This window comes from Mesoplodon densirostris, chromosome 1, assembly GCF_025265405.1.
Source record: "Mesoplodon densirostris isolate mMesDen1 chromosome 1, mMesDen1 primary haplotype, whole genome shotgun sequence".
Taxonomy (NCBI): Eukaryota; Metazoa; Chordata; class Mammalia; order Artiodactyla; family Ziphiidae; genus Mesoplodon; species Mesoplodon densirostris.
Genome location: NC_082661.1, coordinates 87,830,771 through 87,854,594, shown reverse-complemented (window position 1 = coordinate 87,854,594; position 23,824 = coordinate 87,830,771). Strand labels below are relative to the sequence as shown.

The following is a 23,824-nucleotide window of genomic DNA, read 5'->3' as shown; positions in this document are numbered from 1 at the left end:
GAATGAAAAATACTCTAGATGGGATCAATAGCAGAATAACTGAGGCAGAAGAACGGATAAGTGACCTGGAAGATAAAATAGTGGAAATAACTGCTGCACATCAAAGTAAAGAAAAAAGAATGAAAAGAACAGAGGACAGTCTCAGAGACCTCTGGGACAACATTAAACGCACCAACATTTGAATTATAGGGGTTCCAGAAGAAGAAGAGAAAAAGAAAGGGACTGAGAAAATATTTGAAGAGATTATAGTTGAAAACTTCCCTAATATGGGAAAGGAAATAGTTAATCAAGTCCAGGAGGCACAGAGAGTCCCATACAGAATAAATCCAAGGAGAAATACACCAAGACACATATTAATCAAACTGTCAAAAATTAAACACAAAGAAATCATATTAAAAGCAGCAAGGGAAAAACAACAAATAACACACAAGGGAATCCCCATCAGGATAACAGCTGATCTCTCAGCAGAAACTCTACAAGCCGGAAGGGAGTGGCAGGACATAATAAAAGTGATGAAAGAGAAAAACCTGCAACCAAGATTACTCTACCCAGCAAGGATCTCATTCAGATTTGATGGAGAAATTAAAACCTTTACAGACAAGCAAAAGCTGGGAGAGTTCAGCACCACCAAACCAGCTTTACAACAAATGCTAAAGGAACTTCTCTAGGCAAGAAACACAACAGAAGGAAAATACCTACAATAACGAACCCAAAACAATTAAGGAAATGGGAATAGGAACATACATATCAATAATTACCTTAAATGTAAACGGACTAAATGCTCCCACCAAAAGACACAGATTGGCTGAATGGATACAAAAACAAGACCCATATATATGCTGTCTACAAGAGACCCACTTCAGACCTAGAGACACATACAGATTGAAAGTAAGGGGATGGAAAAAGGTATTCCATGCAAATGGAAATCAAAAGAAAGCTGGAGTAGCAATTCTTATATCAGACAAAATAGACTTTAAAATAAAGACTATTAGAAGAGACAAAGAAGGACACTACATAATGATAAAGGGATCGATCCAAGAGGAAGATACAACAATTGTAAATATTTATGCACCCAACATAGGAGCACCTCAATACATAAGGCAAATACTAACAGCCATAAAAGGGGAAATCGACAGTAACACACTCATAGTAGGGGACTTTAACACCCCACTTTCACCAATGGACAGATCATCCAAAATGAAAATAAATAAGGAAACACAAGCTTTAAATGATACATTAAACAAGATGGACTTAATTGATATTTATAGGACATTCCATACAAAAACAACAGAATACACATTTTTCTCAAGTGCTCATGGAACATTCTCCAGGATAGATCATATCTTGGGTCACAAATCAAGCCTTGGTAAATTTAAGAAAATTGAAATTGTATCAAGTATCTTTTCCGACCACAATGCTATGAGACTAGACATCAATTACAGGAAAAGATCTGTAAAAAATACAAACACATGGAGGCTAAACAATACACTACTCAATAACGAAGTGATCACTGAAGAAATCAAAGAGGAAATAAAAAAATACCTAGAAACAAATGACAATGGGGACACGACGACCCAAAACCTATGGGACACAGCAAAAGCAGTTCTAAGGGGGAAGTTTATAGCAATACAATCCCACCTTAAGAAACAGGAAACATCTCGAGTAAACCACCTGACCCTGCACCTAAAGCAATTAGAGAAAAAAGAACAAAAAAACCCCAAAGTTAGCAGAAGGAAAGAAATCATAAAGATCAGATCAGAAATAAATGAAAAAGAAATGAAGGAAACGATAGCAAAGATCAATAAAACTAAAAGCTGGTTCTTTGAGAAGATAAACAAAATTGATAAACCGTTAGCCAGACTCATCAAGAAAAAAAGGGAGAAGACTCAAATCAAGAGAATTAGAAATGAAAAAGGAGAAGTAACAACTGACACTGCAGAAATACAAAAGATCATGAGAGATTACTACAAGAAACTCTATGCCAATAAAATGGACAACCTGGAAGAAATGGACAAAGTCTTAGAAATGCACAACTTGCCAAGACTGAATCAGGAAGAAATAGAAAATATGAATAGACCAATCACAGGCACTGAAATTGAAACTGTGATTAAAAATCTTCCAATGTGTACTTGTTTAGCTAATACAATATTCAGTCTAAATGTAAGCACTACTACAAAATAAAGTTTAAATTTTGAGAAATTTATACTTCTACTCCAAGTATTCTTGGCACTGCTAAAGTCTGAGATTGTGAAGTTCTGGAGGAAAAACAATATGAAGTATTGAATGCTTGAAAATACTGGTTTTTTTCTTTAAGCTTAAATAAATTAAATAATTTATAATTTAAAAAGTCTAAAAAGAAAGAAACTGGAATCTATTTTAAAAGATTAGCAAAGTTAGAAATGATAAAATCTTAAGTGAGAAGGAAAAGATTATGCAAAGAAGCTATCTATATAAAAACAGATTCTTGAACCAGACTATTTGGGTTGGAATCCTAGCTTGACTTAGTCGTGTAACCCTGGACAAATTGCTTAACCACTCTGTAACTCACTGCCCTCATCTGTAAAATAAGGATAATGATAATAAAATTGACCTCAGAGAATTATTATGAGGATTTAATGATTTAATATGTGAAACTGCTTAGAACAGAGACAGACACTAATACTCACTAACTTTTAGCTATTATTTTTTTCATAAATCTGAATTAAGTAGTACTTATTCAATATTCAGCTTCACTGACAAAAATTTAACTTGCCAGGGACTCTGTCAAAGTTTCTACTACTGGGACCTTGACTTGAGCCTTGGAGAAGCATTATACAACTGCAAAAATACAGAATCATTCTATCTAATCCCCACGATAAGGCTCCTGATTAAAGCAAAAAACAACTACAGAAGACTACTGATTGAACATATTATAGTATTGGCATTATTATAAAAGGCCAAAACTCTAGCAATAGCAAAATTAAGTTAGAAATTGTTATCCCTATTTCACAGATAAGGAAACTGAAGCTTAAACAATTAGGAAATTTGGCCAACATCATATTGCTAGTAAGTAATGTCAGGACAGGGAAACCTGTGAATATCTTAATCACTGCTATACCCACAAATATTAGTATTCAGCACAGAATACTTGTAAATGATCGGTGGGTGGATGGACGAACAGATAAATGCAGCAATCAGTCAAGCAAATATTAGGAGTTCTGGGGTAGCCACTGATCCTAGAAAAACAGACCAACTCTGGCTAAACTTCTTACAGAAAGGCTCAAAAAATGCTTATTTTTATGTAGCAGTATTTATGTCATTCAGAGACTAAGACCACATGTTCCCATAATCATAAAATAATGAGTAGCTATCATAATATGCTGCAAGAAATAAAAGAATTTTTTCCACCTAATGACAGCATCAACTTAATTATACATGCCAACAGAAAGGAGTTAAGTAGGGACTCCAAATACAAAAATAACATATTTGACTATTTGAATATACTGTCTGTGGATTACTAACTAAAACAAAATAATAGAGCCACAGTGATGCCTAATTCAGGAAGAGAAAGAAACTGACTCATCTTCCCCAACTTATCCCCCACTAGACTGACACAAAAATGAGTTCTTGCACTTCCTCCTAAGCCCAATTTGGGGTTAATATTTTCCTTGTTTGGGTTAGAAGACAGCATAGAACATGTATATTTAAGTTTCTCCTTTGATAAACTTGGCCCCAAAAGAAGTGTAAAAGAAAGTATGAATTGTGTCATCAAGTCCCTATGTTGAATCTAAAAGCAAAACTTATTGACTATACACAAGTTCACTATGATAAATCTCAGATCTCATTGTATTTATACTTATTAGAAAATTACCTGTGAAGAAATTCTTCTGTGCAAAGATGAAGTGGTAGGTGGCTTTATAAACCTCTAATTCACACTGCCATGTCTGTGGCATGTTCCATATTCGGGGGTAGCTGGCAATGATGTGAAACTGCAAATCAAATGTTAGGTAACAATGTCAGAGGTTAAAATATGACATTGTGTGACAGCATTAGAAATGAACTCGCACAAACTGGTGAGTAATTAAAACTTATTTTCCTACTGAACCAAACAGAATGTCCCTTAGAGATTTTAATATTGCTGTGGCTAAAGGTCAGTATCCATGGTTACATCCAGCTCCTTAAAATACTAAGCTATGATGTGGCCAAAAAACTTTAAGAACAAATCAGGCTACAGTTTTGATACTGTAGCTAAACAAACAGAGTAACAGCCAACTTCATTAACTCTTCTTTAAACCTAATCTGTTAAGTGAGAGGCTCAGGGTCAGGCAGGGTAGAGTGCAATGTATACTGTCACACAGAAGTCTGGCCACCAGTGCCTCCTCGGTTCTCATTTGACAGCACAGTAGTTATAAATCTGACATGATGCTTTGTGGTATATTCCACCTGCCAAAGCTTGGCAATTCTGCAAAGGCAAGAGCTGCCTGGCCAGGAATACCATTATTGCACAGCACCATTTATCAGCAATAGCTTAGGAATTCATTAAAATGCTGAATATTCATATTTATAGTATTCATTATATTCTTGGTAACTGCAAAATTTTCTTAATTTACATATATCATATATAAATATGCTTGTTTAGACAAGCAATTAAGGACCTAATGATATCATCTAATATAAAAGAATCCTCTCTAAATATCAGCCATTCTACACAGTGACTTTTGTTATTATTGTTGTTATTGTTGTCGTTCCTGAGAAAAAATAATAATCTGCTTGATTAATGAGTTCCTGACCTGCAGTTTTCAATCATGAGCATTTCCATATTTATTCTGTTTCTAATATGGAGCAATTCAGGGTATCAATAAGATTTTCTTCCTTGTACCTTATTCATCAAGTAAAAAAGGACAATGAATTATTAAGCCCTGAGAAAGAATCTGATGGGGCCAGAAAACATAGAGTAAAAAATTATCTTACTTACAGCATAGGAGACAGCTAGTCTAGCCATACAGTGAAGTTTAAAAACAATACACCGAGAACTTTTCACATTTTTAAAGGCCAAAAACCCATGCAGTGTTGCCTTATATTCATTTCCCCCAAAAGAAGAGCAACAGAGAGATGCCAAAGGGAGTCCACAGCATTGGGAATCTACACCTCTACCCAAAAACATGATCAAGAGCATCTGGTTGTTCTTGAATGAGAAGACTGACCATTTGATGACCTCCTGGCCATTAAAATTTTATATTAAAAAATTAAAACCAAATTTGTATTTTATGGACGTAGGCATATCATCATATACTCTAGACTTACTGCTAACATTTCTGCTTCTAAAAGAGTCCGGTATTGCATGCTGGTAGTGGCATCAACATGTAAGAGTTGTCCTTTAATTGCAGGGGTGTAACCTAAAATAAGTGAAAACATAAAAATTAAGAACCTAAAGAAATATATACATATAATTAAAAATTTTGGACTGGAAACAAATTCCCCCACCACCCAAAGAAGGAATTCCTGAAAAACAGTAATCAGTCACTATTTAAACACACCCCCAATAATGTGGAGTATACTATCTAATAGGTAACCTTTCTCATTTCGGACAGCTCTGATGGAAAAGAGTTCCATCTTCATATAAGGTCTATCCTGACTCTGCTTTCCAGTGCAAAACTACAAGTCTATTTTCCAAATGATAGTGTGCAAATATTTAAGACTGCTCCCATGTCTTTTTTTTCACTGATTCAAGGGTACATATTTTCAACTACCCCTTAAGTAATGACAGTTGCTTTTTTTTCTTTTTTGGGGGGGAAATTAAAACACCAGCTTTATTATAGAGGTATTGAAAACATAGCTTTGAATATCCCAATAAGAAAATCTTGAGTTAGTCATAGCTACAGATAGGCAATGCCAGAAATCCAAATCTACTCCACCACCCAGGACAGACCCTTTCACTAAATGACTTCGAAGAGTCTAAAATCTGTCTGTAGAAAAGACAGTATAAAAAAGGCGGGGGGGGCTTCCCTGGTGGCGCAGTGGTTGAGAGTCCGCCTGCCGATGCAGGGGACACAGGTTCGTGCCCCGGTCCAGGAGGATCCCACATGCCACGGAGCGGCTGGGCCCGTGAGCCACGGCCGCTGAGCCTGCACGTAAGGAGCCTGTGCTCTGCAGTGGGAGAGGCCAAAACAGTGAGAGGCCCGCGTACCGCAAAAAAAAAAAAAAAAAAAAAAAAAAAAAGGAATAGGATGGATCTAATATATCATACCCTTGTTCAAAATCCACACATCAGGGCAAGGATAGGTAGGAGAGAAGTCAGGAGATTGCACAAATTATTAAAAAAATGTGTAATGATAGTTGCTAAACAAAAAAAACCTATTCCTTACATAGTGACAGTTACCAAACAACACAGCCCCACTCTGAATAAAAGCAGAAAGGTTCAGAGTATTTCACTTCTTTTCTTGATGGACTGCCCTCCTATGAACACTAACACTATGAACATTCTTATATGGCTAATTCAACATGCATCCTGCTCTGGGCATTTTTTTTCCCCCAAACACCTGAATCTCTGGGACCAGTTTTTAAATGTTTTTGAATTATATTTTGTTATTGTCTAAGAACTAAGTCTCTTTTTCCCTTTGAAGACAGTCATCTTAAAAGCCACCTAACCTTTACCAAGAACTTGACTGGGTTTTCCTTAGACACTTAACTCATTCAGTTCAACAGTCAGTGTGCTGTGGCACTTCCCATGAATTCATAATAGGTATATGCTCAAGATATTGATGCCTCAGTCCTCAGATGGTCTACCCCAGTGCACCAATAAATGTACCCCCCAAAAATCTGTACAAATATTATTTCCTATATGCATCATCAGTTTAAAAAGGCAGAGGGACTTCCCTGGTGGCGCAGTGGTTAAGAATCCGCCTGCCATTGCAGGGGACACGGGTTCAAGCCCTGGTCTGGGAAGATCCCACATACCGTGGAGCAACTAAGCTCGTGCACCACAAGTGCTGAGCCTGTGCTCTAGAGCCCGCGAGCCACAAGTGCTGAGCTTGTGTGCTACAACTACTGAAGCCCACGTGCCTAGAGCCCATGCTCCGCAACGAGAAGTCCCCACTCGCCGCAACTAGAGAAAGCCCGTGCGCAGCAACGAAGACCCAACGCAGCCAAAGATAAATAAATAAATAAATAAATAAAAGGCAGAAGCACTCCCTTAACTGAACCATTCTCAATTCTGTGCAACCCTCAACAGCCTCTTCCCCTACAGAATTACAGGTCCTATATATCAGTAATTAAGGCTATCCTGAAAGATGCTTCTTTCCAACTGACTACTCTAAATCCTAGAGAATCTCAAGCATCTGCTTCAAGACTTAGGTTATTCTTTTAAAAGTAACTAAGATAAGGTTTTAGTTCTTCAGTGTAATAGCCCTAAAGTTACAGGGAAAAGATATACTATCTCATTCTCAGTCACTTTTTCAATTAATTATCTAAGCAGGCAGACTCAACTGCTATCTTTTTATGCAAGCTAATAAATCTAGTCAACACCTTTGCCTGTTTTCTTCTTATTGTAGCAACAAAATGAGTGACAGAAACAAGAAAAGAGAGCCAAGAATTACATAAACCTTATTCTAATTATATTTAGCAATAGTAACATTGCTATTCAGTAATTTAAAAACATTGGTGAGTTGCTACTCTCCATACTCTCAAGAAAGTGAAGAAATAAAGCAGAACTTCACTTCAACTGGTCTCAGTTACAAATGTAATAAGAGGATGGGAAGAACAAGGAGAAATGAGGGAGACTATATAATATTTTGATAAATTTAACAGTAAAGTATTTAATCATGTTACTGATTAACCTGTATCAGAGCCCAAATTTCAAATTCATAATGAACTTAGATTATCTTAGCTCAGATAAAACTACAGCTAATCAGGGCATGACTTAATATTTTAAATATGAAATATTCTGCTTTCTTAAAGTTATGCTATTCAAAGTACCCAGGTTACTTCCTGACAAAAATCTACTAACAATACAACCTAAAACAAAGCCTTTTAGTCATTCAATCTATTTCTGCCCATGGACCACGTGCCAGGTCCTGGGTTTGGCACAGGTATACACCAGTGAAAAGAAATACGTAGTACCAGCCTTCACAGAGCAACAGACTAACAGGAAAAACATACACTAAGCAAATTACACACAAACTTACAAAAGAAGTGTAAGGTGTAATGAAAGCACAGAATAATAAGACCTAGCTTGATTAAAACACTTTTCCCTTCTCTCCAAGTGCGTGAATAATATAGTATTTACTAACTACAGACACATCAAAATAGAATAAAAAGCTGAAAAAGAAAACCCCATTAATTCTAGTCTAACTGGATTAATGATTATTTATATATTAATTATTCCCCTACTAATCACTTAAAACAGAAAAACAGTCATTGTAGCTTACCATTTTCCTCGACTGTCATTGGAATATTAATTTCTAAATACGAGCCAGCTCCTACATTTACATGTACAGCATTTGTTTCCTACCAAAAGCAAAAAATAATTCATGAGGCATTTATTATAATTACACTCCCATCTTTACTTTTCAGTTATTATCAAAGATAAAATTTAATCATCAATAATATTAAATAGGTATTAAAAGTTCCTAAGAGCAAAAGTTCAAATTTATACCAAAAATATACTAAAACAGTTTGGCCAGATTTAAAGGAGAAAATGAATCAGACTATAGTATAAAGGTCTATTATTATTAATTAACTTCTTTCTACTATTTGGCACTTAATGAAAGTAACATACATACAATTATTGGGGGTGGGGGTCAGGGAAGCTCATAGAAATGAATCTGAGTATAGGACTAGTCGCCAGAAAGATACCCTGGAAAATAATGTTCAAATTTTACACATAATTTTCTACTATATTATTTCAATAATTACCCTATTTTTGGTAAACAGCAAGTCAATTGTAGCATCTGCAATAATATTCATTCGTAGTTCAAAAGCAAGGATCTGTCTTGGTCTCCCAGGCTGTGCAATTTCAGAGACTTTCAGAACTTGATAATCAGGAGGGAAGAAGAACTTCCATAAACAATCTCTAAATAAGGAGGAAGAAAGAATAATGACAAGTTATTCAAATAAAATTACCTCTGATAAGAGACAAAATCAGTATTATAACTTTCTATTACCACTGCTATCTTAACAATTAGACATAAAATTGAAAAAAAAATATAAGTCACAAAATAACACCTACCATAATTTCCTTTCAGTAAAATGAAAGACTGTTTTATACTTCCAGAGATCAATGAGCTTTGAGCACTTAATATACTACTATCAAATAAGACAAAGGTAAGACCAAATTTGCACTATTCAAACATACTGTGAAAAATTAAAGACTTTCTACAGGTATATCAATTGTGCAAATGGCAAAGAAAAGCTGAAGGGGGATGGTTTAATTAGAATCATTCCGCTCTGGACAATTACTACTTAACCTTTCTGAGGACACTCACCTGCTTCCTCACCTGTAAAAGAGAATTATCATAACCAGTCTCAGAGAATAGATCCAAGAATTAAATGACAACATATAAGAAAAAGACTTGGCAGTACAGGGCACATGGAGAAAGTGTATTTCTATTATTTTCATAATCACTATTAATCAATGTTATAAGAATAAGACTCTAAAGGGCAATAGATTTCTAAAACGAAGCAAGTGTTTGGAGGCTAGGGCTCTAATGTATTTGCCTCCCCATATCATTTGACAAACAGGAAAGAAACCAAGAAACGTTCAATTCATAGTCTTCTATAAAATTAAAAATTAGCATGTTACTCATACATTCAGAAAAAGTATCAGTTTCTGACTTTTAAATAGGAAGAGCTGAGGAAGGAGTCATCAGTAACAGGAAATGCTGCTTGGAATAAACTGACTGGGAAAAATCAGATCAACAGAACAAAATTTGCAAACTGATCCATTATAGACATGAAAAGAAAATTAAGTCTGTAAATGTTTTGGCTAAGACACAAATATATAAAACTAAGCTTTCAAGACAAAGAATCCATCTGATCATTAGGTGATCATGGACTATAAAATGGGTAGCAGGATATAATGAAAAGAGCAGTGGACTTGAAGGGTTGGTCTGAATCTTGGCTCTAGATGTTATAGCTTTACTATATTGCCCAAATCACTGAACTTCTGTGTCTTCATTTTCTCACAGGTATAATCAGATCAGATCACCACACCTGTCCTTGTGTCTCTCACTGTTATGAAGATCAAGTGTGAAAATATAAATGAAAGCACTTAAGTGAAAGCAATAAAACGCCAGACAATATCAGGAATATTTGCATTATTATAGTTATCATTAAGGAGTAAGTACGAATTTATAAAGTTTATATTTCAACTCTGTCATGAAAACTCTTAAAAAGAAAAGATGAGTGTCTTAAAGATTCAGACACAAGAGGGAGGGGATATGGGGATATATGTATACGTATAGCTGATTCACTTTGTTGTACAACAGAAACTAACACACCACTGTAAAGCAATTATACTCCAATAAAGATGTTTAAAAAAAAAGAAAATCATGTAAAGGTAATAGAACTGACATTAAAATCTATAAGCTAAATAAGGTCATGCTACATCAGAGATCAAAAACTCACAATGCTGAGTGAACTATCCAATAATAAAACAGTTGAGATTTCTTTCTATATTTCTTACACTAATAGGTAGATACTAAAAAAAAAATAACCTAATTAATATTTCTGATAACAGTTCATATTTGTTTAGAAACTCAGTATGGGGAAAAAGAAAAGGAAATGGCTACAAGAGAGGAAATGCACAATTTGCATATAAAAGGGAGGAGATAAATACTATTATGACTCACAAAAGGAAACTAAACCCATGTGATAAATTTCTTTCTTCTTTCTTTTTAATAAATCTGAATGGTTTTGTTAAGTCCAGGTTAAAGAATGTATTGCTGTTCTCTCCTAGCAGTGGCAGGACCTACTGAAGGGAGTTGGTAAAGCAAATTTTTCTTTCATGTTATCTTCAGTATCATTTCTCTGTATTATACAAAGATCACCCAAAGAGTGAATATGACTATATATTAAAAGAATTTTAGCTAGGATTTTCATGTAAATATAGCCTAATACTTCTCTTAATGCAATACAATATAGTTTAAGAAGAATCACACTTTATTCAAATACTAAAATGCAAGAATATTCTGTGTCTGTGTTAAAGCACTGCTTTAATTTTTTCCTTTCAAATATAGCAAGTGTAATTGTTACTTAAGGGAATGTAAAACCCCTCATTTTCAACTATTACACAGTAAATATAGCATGGTTTAATGTATGAAAAATTTTATTATAAAAGGAAAATTTTAATCCAGTAATTTGAAAAATATTTGTTTTCTAACCTGAAATTTTAAGCTATGTTTACCTTCGGGTCTAATAATCTAACCCAGAACTTAATGAAGTACTGTATTGGCATACTCCAAGTATTCAAATAATAACACACTTACTTATATATTTATCAAACAACTGTTATTTAAGTAGCTACTTAATGGAGCAGGTATTTCTATATGCTAGAGATACCAAGGTTAACAGAATGTAGTACCTGACAAAGCATATAACTCTTCTAACAATGCTAGGTAGAAAGCACTTTTTTTTTGTTTCTTGGCTGCGTTGGGTCTTCGTTGCTGCGCCCAGGCTTAGAAAGCACTTTTTAAAACAATTTAGTTTGCAAGGCAGAAATAGAGACACAGATGTAGAGAACAAACGTATGGACACCAAGGGGGGAAAGCGGCGGCGGTGGTTTGTGGTGCTGGGATGAATTGGGAGACTGGGATTGACATATATGCCCTAATATGTATAAAATAGATAACTAATAAGAACCTGCTGTGTAAAAACATAAAATTAAAAAAAAAACCAATTAAGTATAAAAAGAGACAGTATATCAAGTCAGTATCAGTGCTCTTAGTAGTCCATCAGTGGCCCAGTAATATCTGCCTCAGTGACTGATTAAGCTTGTATTTCTCCATTCAAGCTAGTTTATGAAAGACTAAACTAGCTTTAAACAATGTATATTTACATAAAAATTTAGATGTTCCCTCATAAATAGTAGTACATGTCCCCTCCTTTGTTTAAAATTCTTCAATAAGTAGGTAGATGTTCATAATATATTAAAAATAGAAAATTAACTTCAAAATTAATAGAATAACTAAGAAATAAAAAACCCTTTTTTACCTTTCAGGCACTCCCTATTACCTCCAGTATAAAATCTATACATTTCTTAACTACCTACAAATCTCTTTAACAACCTATAGAACTTATTAAGACAATTCTCTACTGTCATCATGCATTTGCAGAACTCCTCCCTTGCCTTGATTACTTATCCTTCCCTTCCTTCCCTGGCTAATTCTTACTTACGTTTCAAAACTCAACTCACATATTACCTCAACCAAAAAGCATTCCCCAGTTCTCTCCTCTTCAATATGAGTTATGAACCTGTTGTGGGCTAAATTGTGTCCCCCTAAAATTCATATGTCCTAATCTTCAGTACCTCATAATTTGGCCATAGTTAGAGACAGGGTCTTTAGAGAAGTAATTAAGTTAAAATGAGGTCAATAGGGTGGGCCTAATCCAATATGACTGGTATTCTTGCAAGAAGAGGAAATTTGGACACAGAGACCTACAAAACACACAAGAGAGAAGACCATGTGAAGATACAAGGAGAAGATGACCATCTACAAGCCAAGGAGTGAGGCTTTGAACACAGCCTTCCCTCAGGGCCCTCAGAAGGAACCAATCCTGCCAACACCTTGATCTCAGAATTCTAACCTCCAGAACGGTGAGAAATTTCTGCTGTTTAAGCCACACAGTCTGCGGTACTTTGTTGTGGCAGCCTCAGCAAACTAATACAGTACCTCTCTAAATTCTTCATCAAGACTTTTTACATACCTCTAATACAGCACTTAATAAAACTCTTTTGTTTCTTTTTTCCGAAACTGAACTATGTATGTCTTTTAGCTCTGAAATCTCCATAGTCCCAACAATCCCTGGCATATTCGGTGATTAAATACAAAAGAAAAAACCAAGGAATCAATAAATATTCTGCTCATTCACCATTTTTCTAATGAATTAGCTCCTCCTTTAGAGCAAACTTGCTTGTGCCAATTTCTCTACAAATTATTTGGATTAAAATGTTTAGTGATACCTTACCCTGCCATAATAAAATAGCTTATAAAAATATCGATACTAAGCTAGCCTTTAATAAAAATTATAGTATTATCCCAATATGTTTGACTTAGAAATATAATTTAATCAAGTACCTCTGCCTATCAGCCCATGGCCCATAGTTGAAATCTGTTCCTTTACCACAAACTATATCCAGTCCCCAACAGGGAGGCAAATCTTGTAATTTGCAATCCTCACTGCTCATTTCTCCTTCAATAGTTTCTTCTGTTTCTTCTGGAACAAGTCCTATATTGCAGAATATACAATATGAAGATAGTTACTTAAAATAACCATTAAAAGGCTTCCTTAGATCAACATTTCTAAAAAATTTTTGATCTCCGGAACACTTTACACTCTATATTGAGGACCCCAAAGTGGGATTTTTTTTTGTATTGTATCTATCAAAATTTACTGTATTCAAAATTTGAATTGAGCAATATTTTTAAATTTTATTTTTAAAATAAACTCATTACATGTTGACATAACAAAATGTCTAATAAGATTTAATGAAAATATGATGCGAAAAATAACTACATTTTAATGAAAACAAATAAAATTTTATTTCATTTTGAATGAAAATATTTTTTAATCAAAATAAGCATATTTTCTAAAACAAATTAATTTATTGAGAAGTGTTGGCATCGTTTTTATTTTGGCAAATTTCTTAAATATACAGCTTAATAGAAAACAAGTGAATTCTCACAGCTGTTTCAGCACTTAATCTATTGAAGAAAAACCTAGCCTCATACAAATAGGTAGACAGAAAAGGGAGGAGTATTTTAATAGCTTTTTCAGATAATTCTGGATATTCTTTGACACTAGACCAAAATTCAACAAGTGGTAATTTCTTAAAGATTACTTGCAATGTGGAATCTGAAACCATATCACTGAACTTCTCATACTCTGACACGTTAAAATTTACTGATCCCTGTTGCACTCTGAATAAATCTTTTACGGACATCATGAATTGGTCATTTGGAAAATATTGGTTCGCTGAGACATGCATATTTTTCCCAAATAGACAAATTTCATTATTAAACATTTAAAAAGTCATATTGTTAATAACACTGGTAGTCTCATCAGAAAAGTCATCAAACTCACAGTGGCAGACCCAAATTTTCCAAAATTCTAACTTTCACATGAAAGCTCAAAACCATAGTTTGTCCCTAGTTGCTCTTTCAAGCACAACTGGTATTCCATGAAAAGAGCAAACAGTTCAGCTTGGAACTCAATCACAGAGTGCTTTTCCTCAAAACAACAGTGTACTTTGGTATGGGGCAGAAGTGTATTATGTGTTCTTATCATTTTATTAAATGAATATTAAAAAGTTTACTGAAGGGTCAAGATTTGATAAAAGTAATTTTTACTGCTTAATCAAAGACTCTGTAAAGTGCACTGGCATTTGTTTTATTGTGACTGCATGGCAGTGAAAAAGACAGGGATTACTAGTATAGTTTGGAATCACTGCCTTGATTCATGCTAAAGCACCAGAAGTTTTGCACCCTGTAACTTTTACACCATCAATACAATATGGTAAAAAAAAAAAAAAAAAAAAAGGCAAATAACATCCTAATTTTGAACATACTTTGACCTCATAAACCTCCTGAAAGGTATGAAAAACAAGAATTAGGAAAAAAATGACTAAAAATCCAATATTTAGCTTATTTATAAAACTGAGGCCACCTGTGAAACACTGTAACTAGCTGGACTTCAATCCTTAAACTTTAGGCCTCAAATCCAACTTACTGTGATTTTTTTTCCCCTAAGCCAGCAAGAACTACCTTAACTATCATCATATTCTCTAATGGTTTTCACTCATGGTCATTTGTATTCACAATTTTTGAAGTATACTTGCAAAAATGGAATTTGAAGGAAAGATTACTTTATTGTTCTCTTTTGATCTGAAATACTAAAGATATTCAACTTTTGCCAAATGACACAGATATTTTTTAGGTAGGCATTCTCACATCCACATTTACCGTTATTAATGCTTATTTATATCCTAAGCAAGGATACTTAAAATATTATTAGATATCAGCATTTCATAGAAGAAACAGAATTGTAGCTATGAAACATATTTTCAAAAAATAATACCTGGCTCATCCATGTAATAGTAGATGTCAACATCATTCGACTGCATCACCACAAAACCTTCTCCCATTAATCTTGGTGGTCTATACAAAGGAAGGTGGAAGGCAAACTAAGTACACCTCCAGAATATAAAATGTTCAGCATTCTAATTAACGATGGTAATGGGTGAAAACAAAAAAGAAAACTTAAAAGCAATCAAGTGTAGAAACTTGAAAAGGGAAAACATCTTTCACATACATAATAAATTGTTCCATAATTGTTTTCTATATTAGACTATATAAAAAATTGGCACTGAAAAATTTTTGACCAGCAAAATCAGTTAAAGAAAGACAAAAAATTTGTTTTGCATTTTTCATTTTAAGTTTTGAATGAGAGAAATCCATTTAAAACAAAGTTTAATTAAATACAATGGAAGAACAATGTTCATTGGAATATAATAATCATATTCTGCATTTGCAACAATAAATTTAAAATTAGACTTCAAATTCAACCATTTTATATTAATAACACTATATAACTGATTAAAAATATCATCTTATATATTGTAAAATAAAGCAAAACCTTTCAGAAACATTAAATTTAAAAAGTGTTGTCATTTTTAACAACTTTATATTACCTATTTCCAAGAATATTTAATTGATCAACTTGAAATAAACTTAAAGCAAACATCTTGAACTCAAATTCTGGAATGAATGTTTCTGTACCATCAATTAACTTCCCTCTTTACTTGCTTTGATTTAACAACTTTTGTCCTTATCATACACCACAATATCTTCCTTCCATATCAAAATTAACCTCTCAATCATCAGATAATATAACACATACAAATTCAACAATCTTCTTCTAAATATGTATTAAATCACAAAGGTTAGGGTTTAATCTCATTAGTTAATCTCCATGCTTACTTCTGAAGAGTGAAAAATACAATTTTAAATCTTTTTATACAAATAGCAGGACACTTTTTCATTTTACTCTGTAGTAATTTTCACAAAAACCCAGATTTATTTTTTTCAGTATTACAACTTGCACCCATAAATATAGAATTGTGTGCGTAGCTTATATTCCAAGAGGCTAAGCAATTCAGTGATCCTTAAGAGTGTGAAACCAGGTAGACCCAGAGCCTCCCCGGTACTCAAGCTGGGAAAATGACTGGGTCATTCTAGCCAATCCCTAGAAAATCTAATAGCAAGCTAGCCAAAAGTTGGAACTAAAAAGAAACAATCATGTTTCTCATAAACTCAAACTTTATATTGCCTACACACAAGACAAAAGCTGAGACAGTGGAAACTCATCACATGAATACTTAAATTACACAAATTTAACCACAGACTCCTTCACAAAAAAGAATAGTGATTGAGAATAACAAAGATTACAAGAGCTCTCACCCCACTCATGAGCATGTGGCCTGGGAGTCAGATGCGAGACATGTGTCTGTTACCTGGGGGCCCTGGTCCTCTGGAATGGAAGCATCCCACCACAAAGAGGGTGACTCTAGTGTGCGTCATTATTACAATGTGTCTCCTAAACGCAAGGAGCTACTTCACTGAAGGAAAGCAAATCTGAAAAGCCAGGTGGAAAACTGACTGGGACTTAAATGTCAACTGAATTCCAAAACTGTCTTAACTTCATCAGTTTTCCAAGAGTAATTCTGATTCAATTTTCAACTTTTCATTAACTCAGATGATACTCTACTATAATGAATTTGTTGAATTTACTATTTATCCATCCCTTCTGAAAATAAAAACCTACCTGTAATGTGTATTTTCTAACCTACAAACATCAGGGCTCAATTGCCCAAAATAAATTTCCCAAATACACTGAGAAAAGGATAGAAAAATTTTAAGCTTATAAACAGTGCCTGACATATATTAAATGGCAATAAATATTAACTATTACAATTAAAAAACAAGAAAAATAGCTTATAGAAAAATATTTAAAATAGGAGTTTACCAATGGATAAACTCCATTTATCTTATAAAGCAGGAATACTCTCAGTTGATTTAATAGAGAAATATATGTAATTATTGCCCAACTTATAGCAAAGAAATTAAAAGGATACAAAAGATTCTAAATGATAAGCTACAATAGGTATAAAGAAGTTATTTGTTATTTTTATGACTTTCTTACTCATCATTTTGAAGACCAACATATCTTGGACTAGGAACAAGCATGACTCGAACATTTTCAAGCTTTCCCTTCACAATATGCATGAACTGGTCAAGATGACTGGAAGGTGGTTTTGTAGTATAGGTTAAGAAAGCATCATCAAAGTTGATGCACAGAGTTTGAGGTTGGTAATGATTTCCAAAGGCCAAGCGTCCCTGTAAAAAACAGATAAGAGATATTATGCCATACAATTTAGGCCATTTTTTTTTCTCAGTTGACCTAATAGCAAGCATTTTCAAGCAACTACTAAATGATTCCACTTTAGCACTATATACTGTTTAAATCGCTCCACTGATCAATTTAGACTAGTGTTTAAAGAAATTTGAGCACTTGTGAATAAATAAATAGCCTTAAAGGTCTATACATTTGTGCTAAAATGGTATTGGTGTTGAAATAATTCTTTCACTTTATTAAGAATGGAACCCAAAGACCTCCACAAAATTACTTTCTTAAGTGAAAATTATATTTGCAAAAATAAAAGGTTCTGTTATTAACCCATGAAACACTAATTGTAGTGGAATTTACTTACTGTGCTCACATTGACCTTTATGACTGGAATAAGTGATCTCCATGAAGATGTGGGGTCTTGAGATTCTGTTTTTACTTTAACTCTGAGAAAAAAAAATTGACATATATGAGAAAAATTTAAGTACCTGAGAATACTGTTGACTTCCTCACAGTACACATTATTATTATTATTATTGGCTGTGTTGGGTCTTCGTTGCAGCGCGCGGACTTTCTCTAGTTGTGGTGAGCAGGGGCTACTCTTTGTTGTGGTGTGCAGGCTTCTCACTGCAGTGGCTTCTCTTGTTGTGGAGCACAGGCTCTAGGCATGCGGGCTTCAGTAGTTGTGGCTCGTGGGCTCTAGAGCACAGGCTCAGTAGTTGTGGCGCACAGGCTTAGCTGCTCTGCAGCATGTGGGATCTTCGTGGACCAGGGATTGAACCCATGTCCCCTGCATTGGCAGGCAGATTCTTAACCACTGCGCCACCAGGGAAGTCCCACAATACACATTATTAATACCACTTATATCTTTCCAAATATATCTAATGACGGCTCAGTAAACAAACCAATGACCATCTAAGGGACACTAATATCCCTAAAATGTCTCCTAGAATGTACTCTATGACGTACCAATTTTTATATAAGAAGCTATAACAAAAAAGTATATTTTCAGAATGACAAGCTTAAATGACAAAGTATAAATTATGATGTGCTGTCATTACATCTGTCATTATGCCTATCACACTACATTATATCATTTTACAAGACAGAAAAAATTATAAGTAAAACAAAAATGACCAAGATATGTTACTTTGATGTTTTAAGTGTTTTAAGCACTTCTGACAGTTCAGCTGATCCTTCACCTTCCCTACCCCCGCCACTCTGTGCCAAAATAATTTCCTCTCAATATAATGAAAAGGATAGACCAAGAGTAAGAAAAAAGGAATTGGCCATACACAAAGTACACAAAATTTAAGAAATGAAAAATTCACAGCAATTCACTAAAGATTTCATATGAAAACTCAAGGCATATCTCTTCAATAACCTGATAACTCCTAAATCACACTTCTGGAGCCATATTTGTAAGATGGCCTTCAGTTCTTAAAACTAAATTCAAAACTAACCTCACTACCACCCCCTAACCTTTCTCTAACGTTCCCTGACTAAGCATGACTACTGCTTAAATTAGAAATTTGGATTCACTGTTGACTCATCCTTCTTATTCGTTCTCCACATCTAATCCATCACTCTCTTTAAGTATTCATCTGCTTAAATGTATCCAGAATCCATCTCCATCTCTTCCTTCCCCTTGCTAGCAACCCAGTTGATGATCATCTCTTCCCTGAACTGTTACTATGTCCTTCTATCTGGTCTCCCTGCCTCCAGTCTTATTTCCCTCCAATCACAACACAACACTGCTGACCTGGGGTAAGGCCACATTTCTAACCCAGATCCTGCTAAACATTTTAGTCTAATTTATCCCCACCTCAAGTAATCCACTCCAGCCTCAGTAACAACTTCTCTATTGCATATGATGTTTCTTCTCCATGGAAGAACTTTCATCTCCTTCTCTGCTTAATTCATTCACCTTTAAGGTTCCTACCTTCCTGGATCCTTCTATGTGTGCCCAAAGAATTCTATTCTTTGTTTTGTTTTGTTTTGTTTTTTGTTTTGTTTTGTTTTGTTTTTTGCGGTATGCGGGCCTCTCACTGTTGTGGTCTCTCCCGTTGCAGAGCACAGGCTCCGGATGTGCAGGCTCAGTGGCAATGGCTCACGGGCCCAGCTGCTCTACGGCACGTGGGATCCTCCCGGACCGGGGCATGAACCCATGTCCCCTGCATTGGCAGGCGGACTCTCGACCACTGCGCCACCAGGGAAGCCCGAGAATTCTATTCATGTCCCTGTTATATTTCTTGCACTAAAATTGCCTGCTAAGTGTTCTAACTCCCACAGTAGGCTGTACATTCCCTCAAGATAGAACAGTTGTCATATTCTCAGTATCCCCAGTACCTCAAGCTCAGTGCCTGGGACATAATATGCACTAAATATTTAATTGAGAATAAACATCCTCACCATCTACTTTAAAAAAAATAAAACTAGGGCCTCCCTGGTGGCGCAGTGGTTGAGAGTCTGCCTGCCAATGTAGGGGACACAGGTTTGTGCCCCGGTCCGGGAAGATCCCACATGCCGCGGAGCGGCTAGGCCAGTGAGCCATGGCTGCTGAGCCTGCGCGTCCGGAGCCTGTGCTCCGCAACGGGAGAGGCCACAACAGTGAGAGGCCTGCGTAATGCGATAAATAAATAAATAAATAAATAAATAAAACTATTACCTATACAAGGCTGGTTCAACATTCAAAAATCAATTAACAGGCTAAAAGTGAAAAATCAAAGGATCATACCAACAGGTACAGACAAAGCATCTGACAAAATCCAATACCCATTCATGATTAAAACCTCTAGTTTTACTAACTAGGAATAGAGAGGAACTTCCTCAACTTGATAAAGAATATCAACCAACAAAAACCTACAGTTAACATGATACTTAACAGTGAGAAGCTAGAAGCTTTCCCACTAAGACCAGGTATGAAGCAAGATGTCCCCTCTCACCATTCTTTTCCAAATACATACTAGAAGTTCTAGCTATTGCAATAAGACAAAAAAAGGAAATAAAATGTATACAGATTGGGAAGCAAGAAATAAGACTTTCTTTGTTTGCAGCTGACACAATCATCTATGTTGAAAATCGGAAAGAACTGATCAGGAATACTCTTAGAACTAATGACTATAGCAAGGTTGCAGGATACAAGGTTAGTAATATACAAGAGTCAATCACTTTCCTATATACCACCAATGAACAAGTGGAATTTGAAATTAAAAACATAATACCGTACATTAGCACTACAGAAAATGAAATAGGGATAAATTTAACAATTTTTCTACATGATCTACATGAGGAAAACTATAAAACTCTGATGAAAGATATCAAAGAGAACTAAATAACTAAAGAAACATTCCATGTTCATTGACAGGAAGACTCAATACTGTCAAGATGTCGATTCTTCCCAACTTGATTTATAGATTCAATGCAATCCCTATCGAAACCCCTGGATATTGGCAAACTGATTCTAAAGTTTATATGGAGAGGCAAAAGACCCAGAATACCCAAGACAACACTGAAGGAGAAAAGCAAAGTTGGAGGACTGACACTACCTGATTTCAAGACTTAAATGTAAAGCTACAGTAATCAACACACTTTGGTACTGGTGAAAGAAAACAAATAGGTCAATGAAACAGAACAGAGAGCCCAGAAACAGATAAAATAAAATAATATAATTGTATATGCACCTTAGCTATGTATATGTATGTATAGACTTATGTATGTGCATTCAAAAGAATAAAAAACAAATTGATAGTAGTTATCAACAAAGAAGGAAGTAGAACTGGTGAGAAGAATAGACCGGGACTGTTTTTTCACATTACATAATTCTGTATTATTTGAAATTTTTGAAGAATTATATACTTATTTGTGAGACTAAAAGTTTTAGTTAATCTATAAAGAAAGATTAGGCTGTGTTTAGGTAAACAGTGTTAATACTCTAATAAAAGCGGATGTTTAAATGTTGGAGATTAATAAAATTCAAGTGTGACAATCAACCTTTCAATTTTGGACTGGGTTCTTGTTCTTCCATTTTCTTGTGTTTTATCATCTTCTTTCTTGGGTAGAATTATTGTTGGCTCCAAACCAAACAATTCTTGAAGACGTCCATAAAGATCCGAACGATTATAGACATGAAATTCAAAGTCATTGACTGTGATGTATAATCTAGTTTCTGCCTTTGGATCTAAAGACATCAATTACAAAAAAAAAAAAAAGTTTTTAGTCAACTTTTAAAAAACTTTAGTCAAAGTTTTAAGTCAAATCTTTTCCACAGCTAAAGTAACTCAATTTCTTTTAACACAGAAGTCTATGGTAAAAGGGAATAATATTTTAAAAGCAATAAAACATGGGCAAAAGAAAGAAAAAAGCTGATTTACTACAGTATTTCAATTTAGCACTCTAAAAACAATCTGAATTTCTACATTCTGGGTGTATAACAACAAAACTTAAAGACTGTATGCTAAGAACAGCACAATGCCATTTACAGAGTAAAACTTTACCCCAATATAGCCATAAGTGTATACTAAAATATAAATTGTTAAAAGTATGATGCATTTAAACATCACACTAGTATTTGAACTTGTGTATCATAGAAACCAGGACTTTTCATAAATACTAGTTTGTTTTTAAAAACTACACAATGCTAGGGCTTCCCTGGTGGCGCAGTGGTTGGGAGTCCGCCTGCCGATGCAGGGGACATAGGTTCGTGCCCCGGTCCGGGAAGATCCCACATGCTGCGGGGCGGCTGGGCCCGTGAGCCATGGCCACTGGGCCTGTGCGTCCAGAGCTTGTGCTCCGCAGAGGGAGAGGCCACAACAGTGAGAGGCCCGCGTACAGAAAAAAAAATTAAAAAAATAAAAAATAAAAACTACACAATGCTAAAACAAAGATTCTATAAACTGTAGACTCAAATAGTAATCTCAAATAAAAGACAATTATATTAAATATAAGTGACAATAGTAATAAATCCATCTATAAAGTGATAGATGGGGCACTTGTTTCTACTGAGGAAATAATCTAAGACAGTGCATCTCATGTCAACCAAAAAGGGTCAGAAGAAAGGTACCACAGTCAGTGCTTTATTTTGTTATAAATGATACATGTGTTCTTTAAGACTTCTTTTTCAACCTTTATCTGTTTTTATCCCTGTCAAACAAATTCAATTGAAAGGCAATTAAAATTAGATATGAACAGTTAGAATAATTTAATTTTTTTAAATGGGTAAAGAGAATTACCAACTTTCATTTTAGTAGCTTAAGCTGTGGTTTAGTAAGGTACCAAATTTCACCAGTATTAATTTCTTCTCAAATTATTAGCAAAACAGCATATGAGATGTCAAACACCCTAAATAAATGTAAATTTTAGTTTAAATTAATAAATGAAAAATACACTGCCACTCATATTTCAAAAATAAGCTGAGGAAAATGAATCAACAACATTCATATTTTTATACAGTAATACTTTTAGTTTTACTCCAATCAAGGTTTTTTCCCTCATTACTTCCTGAGACAAGAGAGGAAAAAGAGATAAACACAATCCTTCAAAAAACTAATGTTTAAGAGCTGTAAGTTTTCTTATATTTTTTAGACAGCTCTTGACCTATGTTCCCTCTCCTATTTCTTCAGACTTATCAAATGGCTAAAAGCTAAGACGATCCCCTTAAACTATTACATAAAGTGTGTTTCCCTTTTTCTTGCTGTAGGTCAAATTCTTAAAATTAAAATAAAAATAAGAAACACATTTTTAATACATATGAAGTATTCTAAGACTTAATAGTTATAAATATCATTATCATTTTTAAATAAGTAAATCAAACTTTATCACTCATTAGGTTTTAAACCTTTCTACAGTAATTATTCATGACCTCTTCTCAAAATGTCAGGGTCAAATATCCAGCAGCCTACTCAAATATCTCCAATTTGATGTCTAACAGGCATCACGCACTTGACCTATCCAACCAAACACCCGATTTTCCCACCCCAACCTACTCCACAATATTCCCCACCTTATCAACAGCAAGTCAATCTTTTCAATTGCTCAGGCCAAAAAATTTGACTGCTCTCTTTCTTGTCCCAGATATTATCAGCAAATCCTGTCAGCTTTTCTTTCAACATATATCCAGAAACCACTCCTCACCACTCTGGCCCAAGTCACCATCAACCTGCACCTGTTTTAACACAATAGCCTCCTAACTACTCTCCCTGCTTCTGCCCTTATTTCCCTTATGCCT

At 34.7% G+C, this 23,824-nt stretch overlaps 1 protein-coding gene across 5 annotated transcripts in view; it reads right to left on the bottom strand.

The window, feature by feature from the left end:
• Positions 1–23,824, bottom strand: part of BLTP1 (bridge-like lipid transfer protein family member 1) — a 211,864-nt gene that overhangs the window by 149,392 nt on the left and 38,648 nt on the right. For all 5 annotated transcript variants that reach the window (XM_060105644.1, XM_060105660.1, XM_060105652.1 and 2 more), the window contains 9 exons: positions 21,592–21,778; positions 17,963–18,044; positions 17,395–17,588; positions 15,271–15,350; positions 13,272–13,422; positions 8,893–9,049; positions 8,406–8,484; positions 5,284–5,375; positions 3,851–3,968 (listed from right to left, as the gene is read on the bottom strand). In XM_060105644.1, the coding sequence (XP_059961627.1) occupies positions 3,851–3,968; positions 5,284–5,375; positions 8,406–8,484; positions 8,893–9,049; positions 13,272–13,422; positions 15,271–15,350; positions 17,395–17,588; positions 17,963–18,044; positions 21,592–21,778 (1,140 nt within the window). The remainder of the gene's footprint in view (positions 1–3,850; positions 3,969–5,283; positions 5,376–8,405; positions 8,485–8,892; positions 9,050–13,271; positions 13,423–15,270; positions 15,351–17,394; positions 17,589–17,962; positions 18,045–21,591; positions 21,779–23,824) is intronic.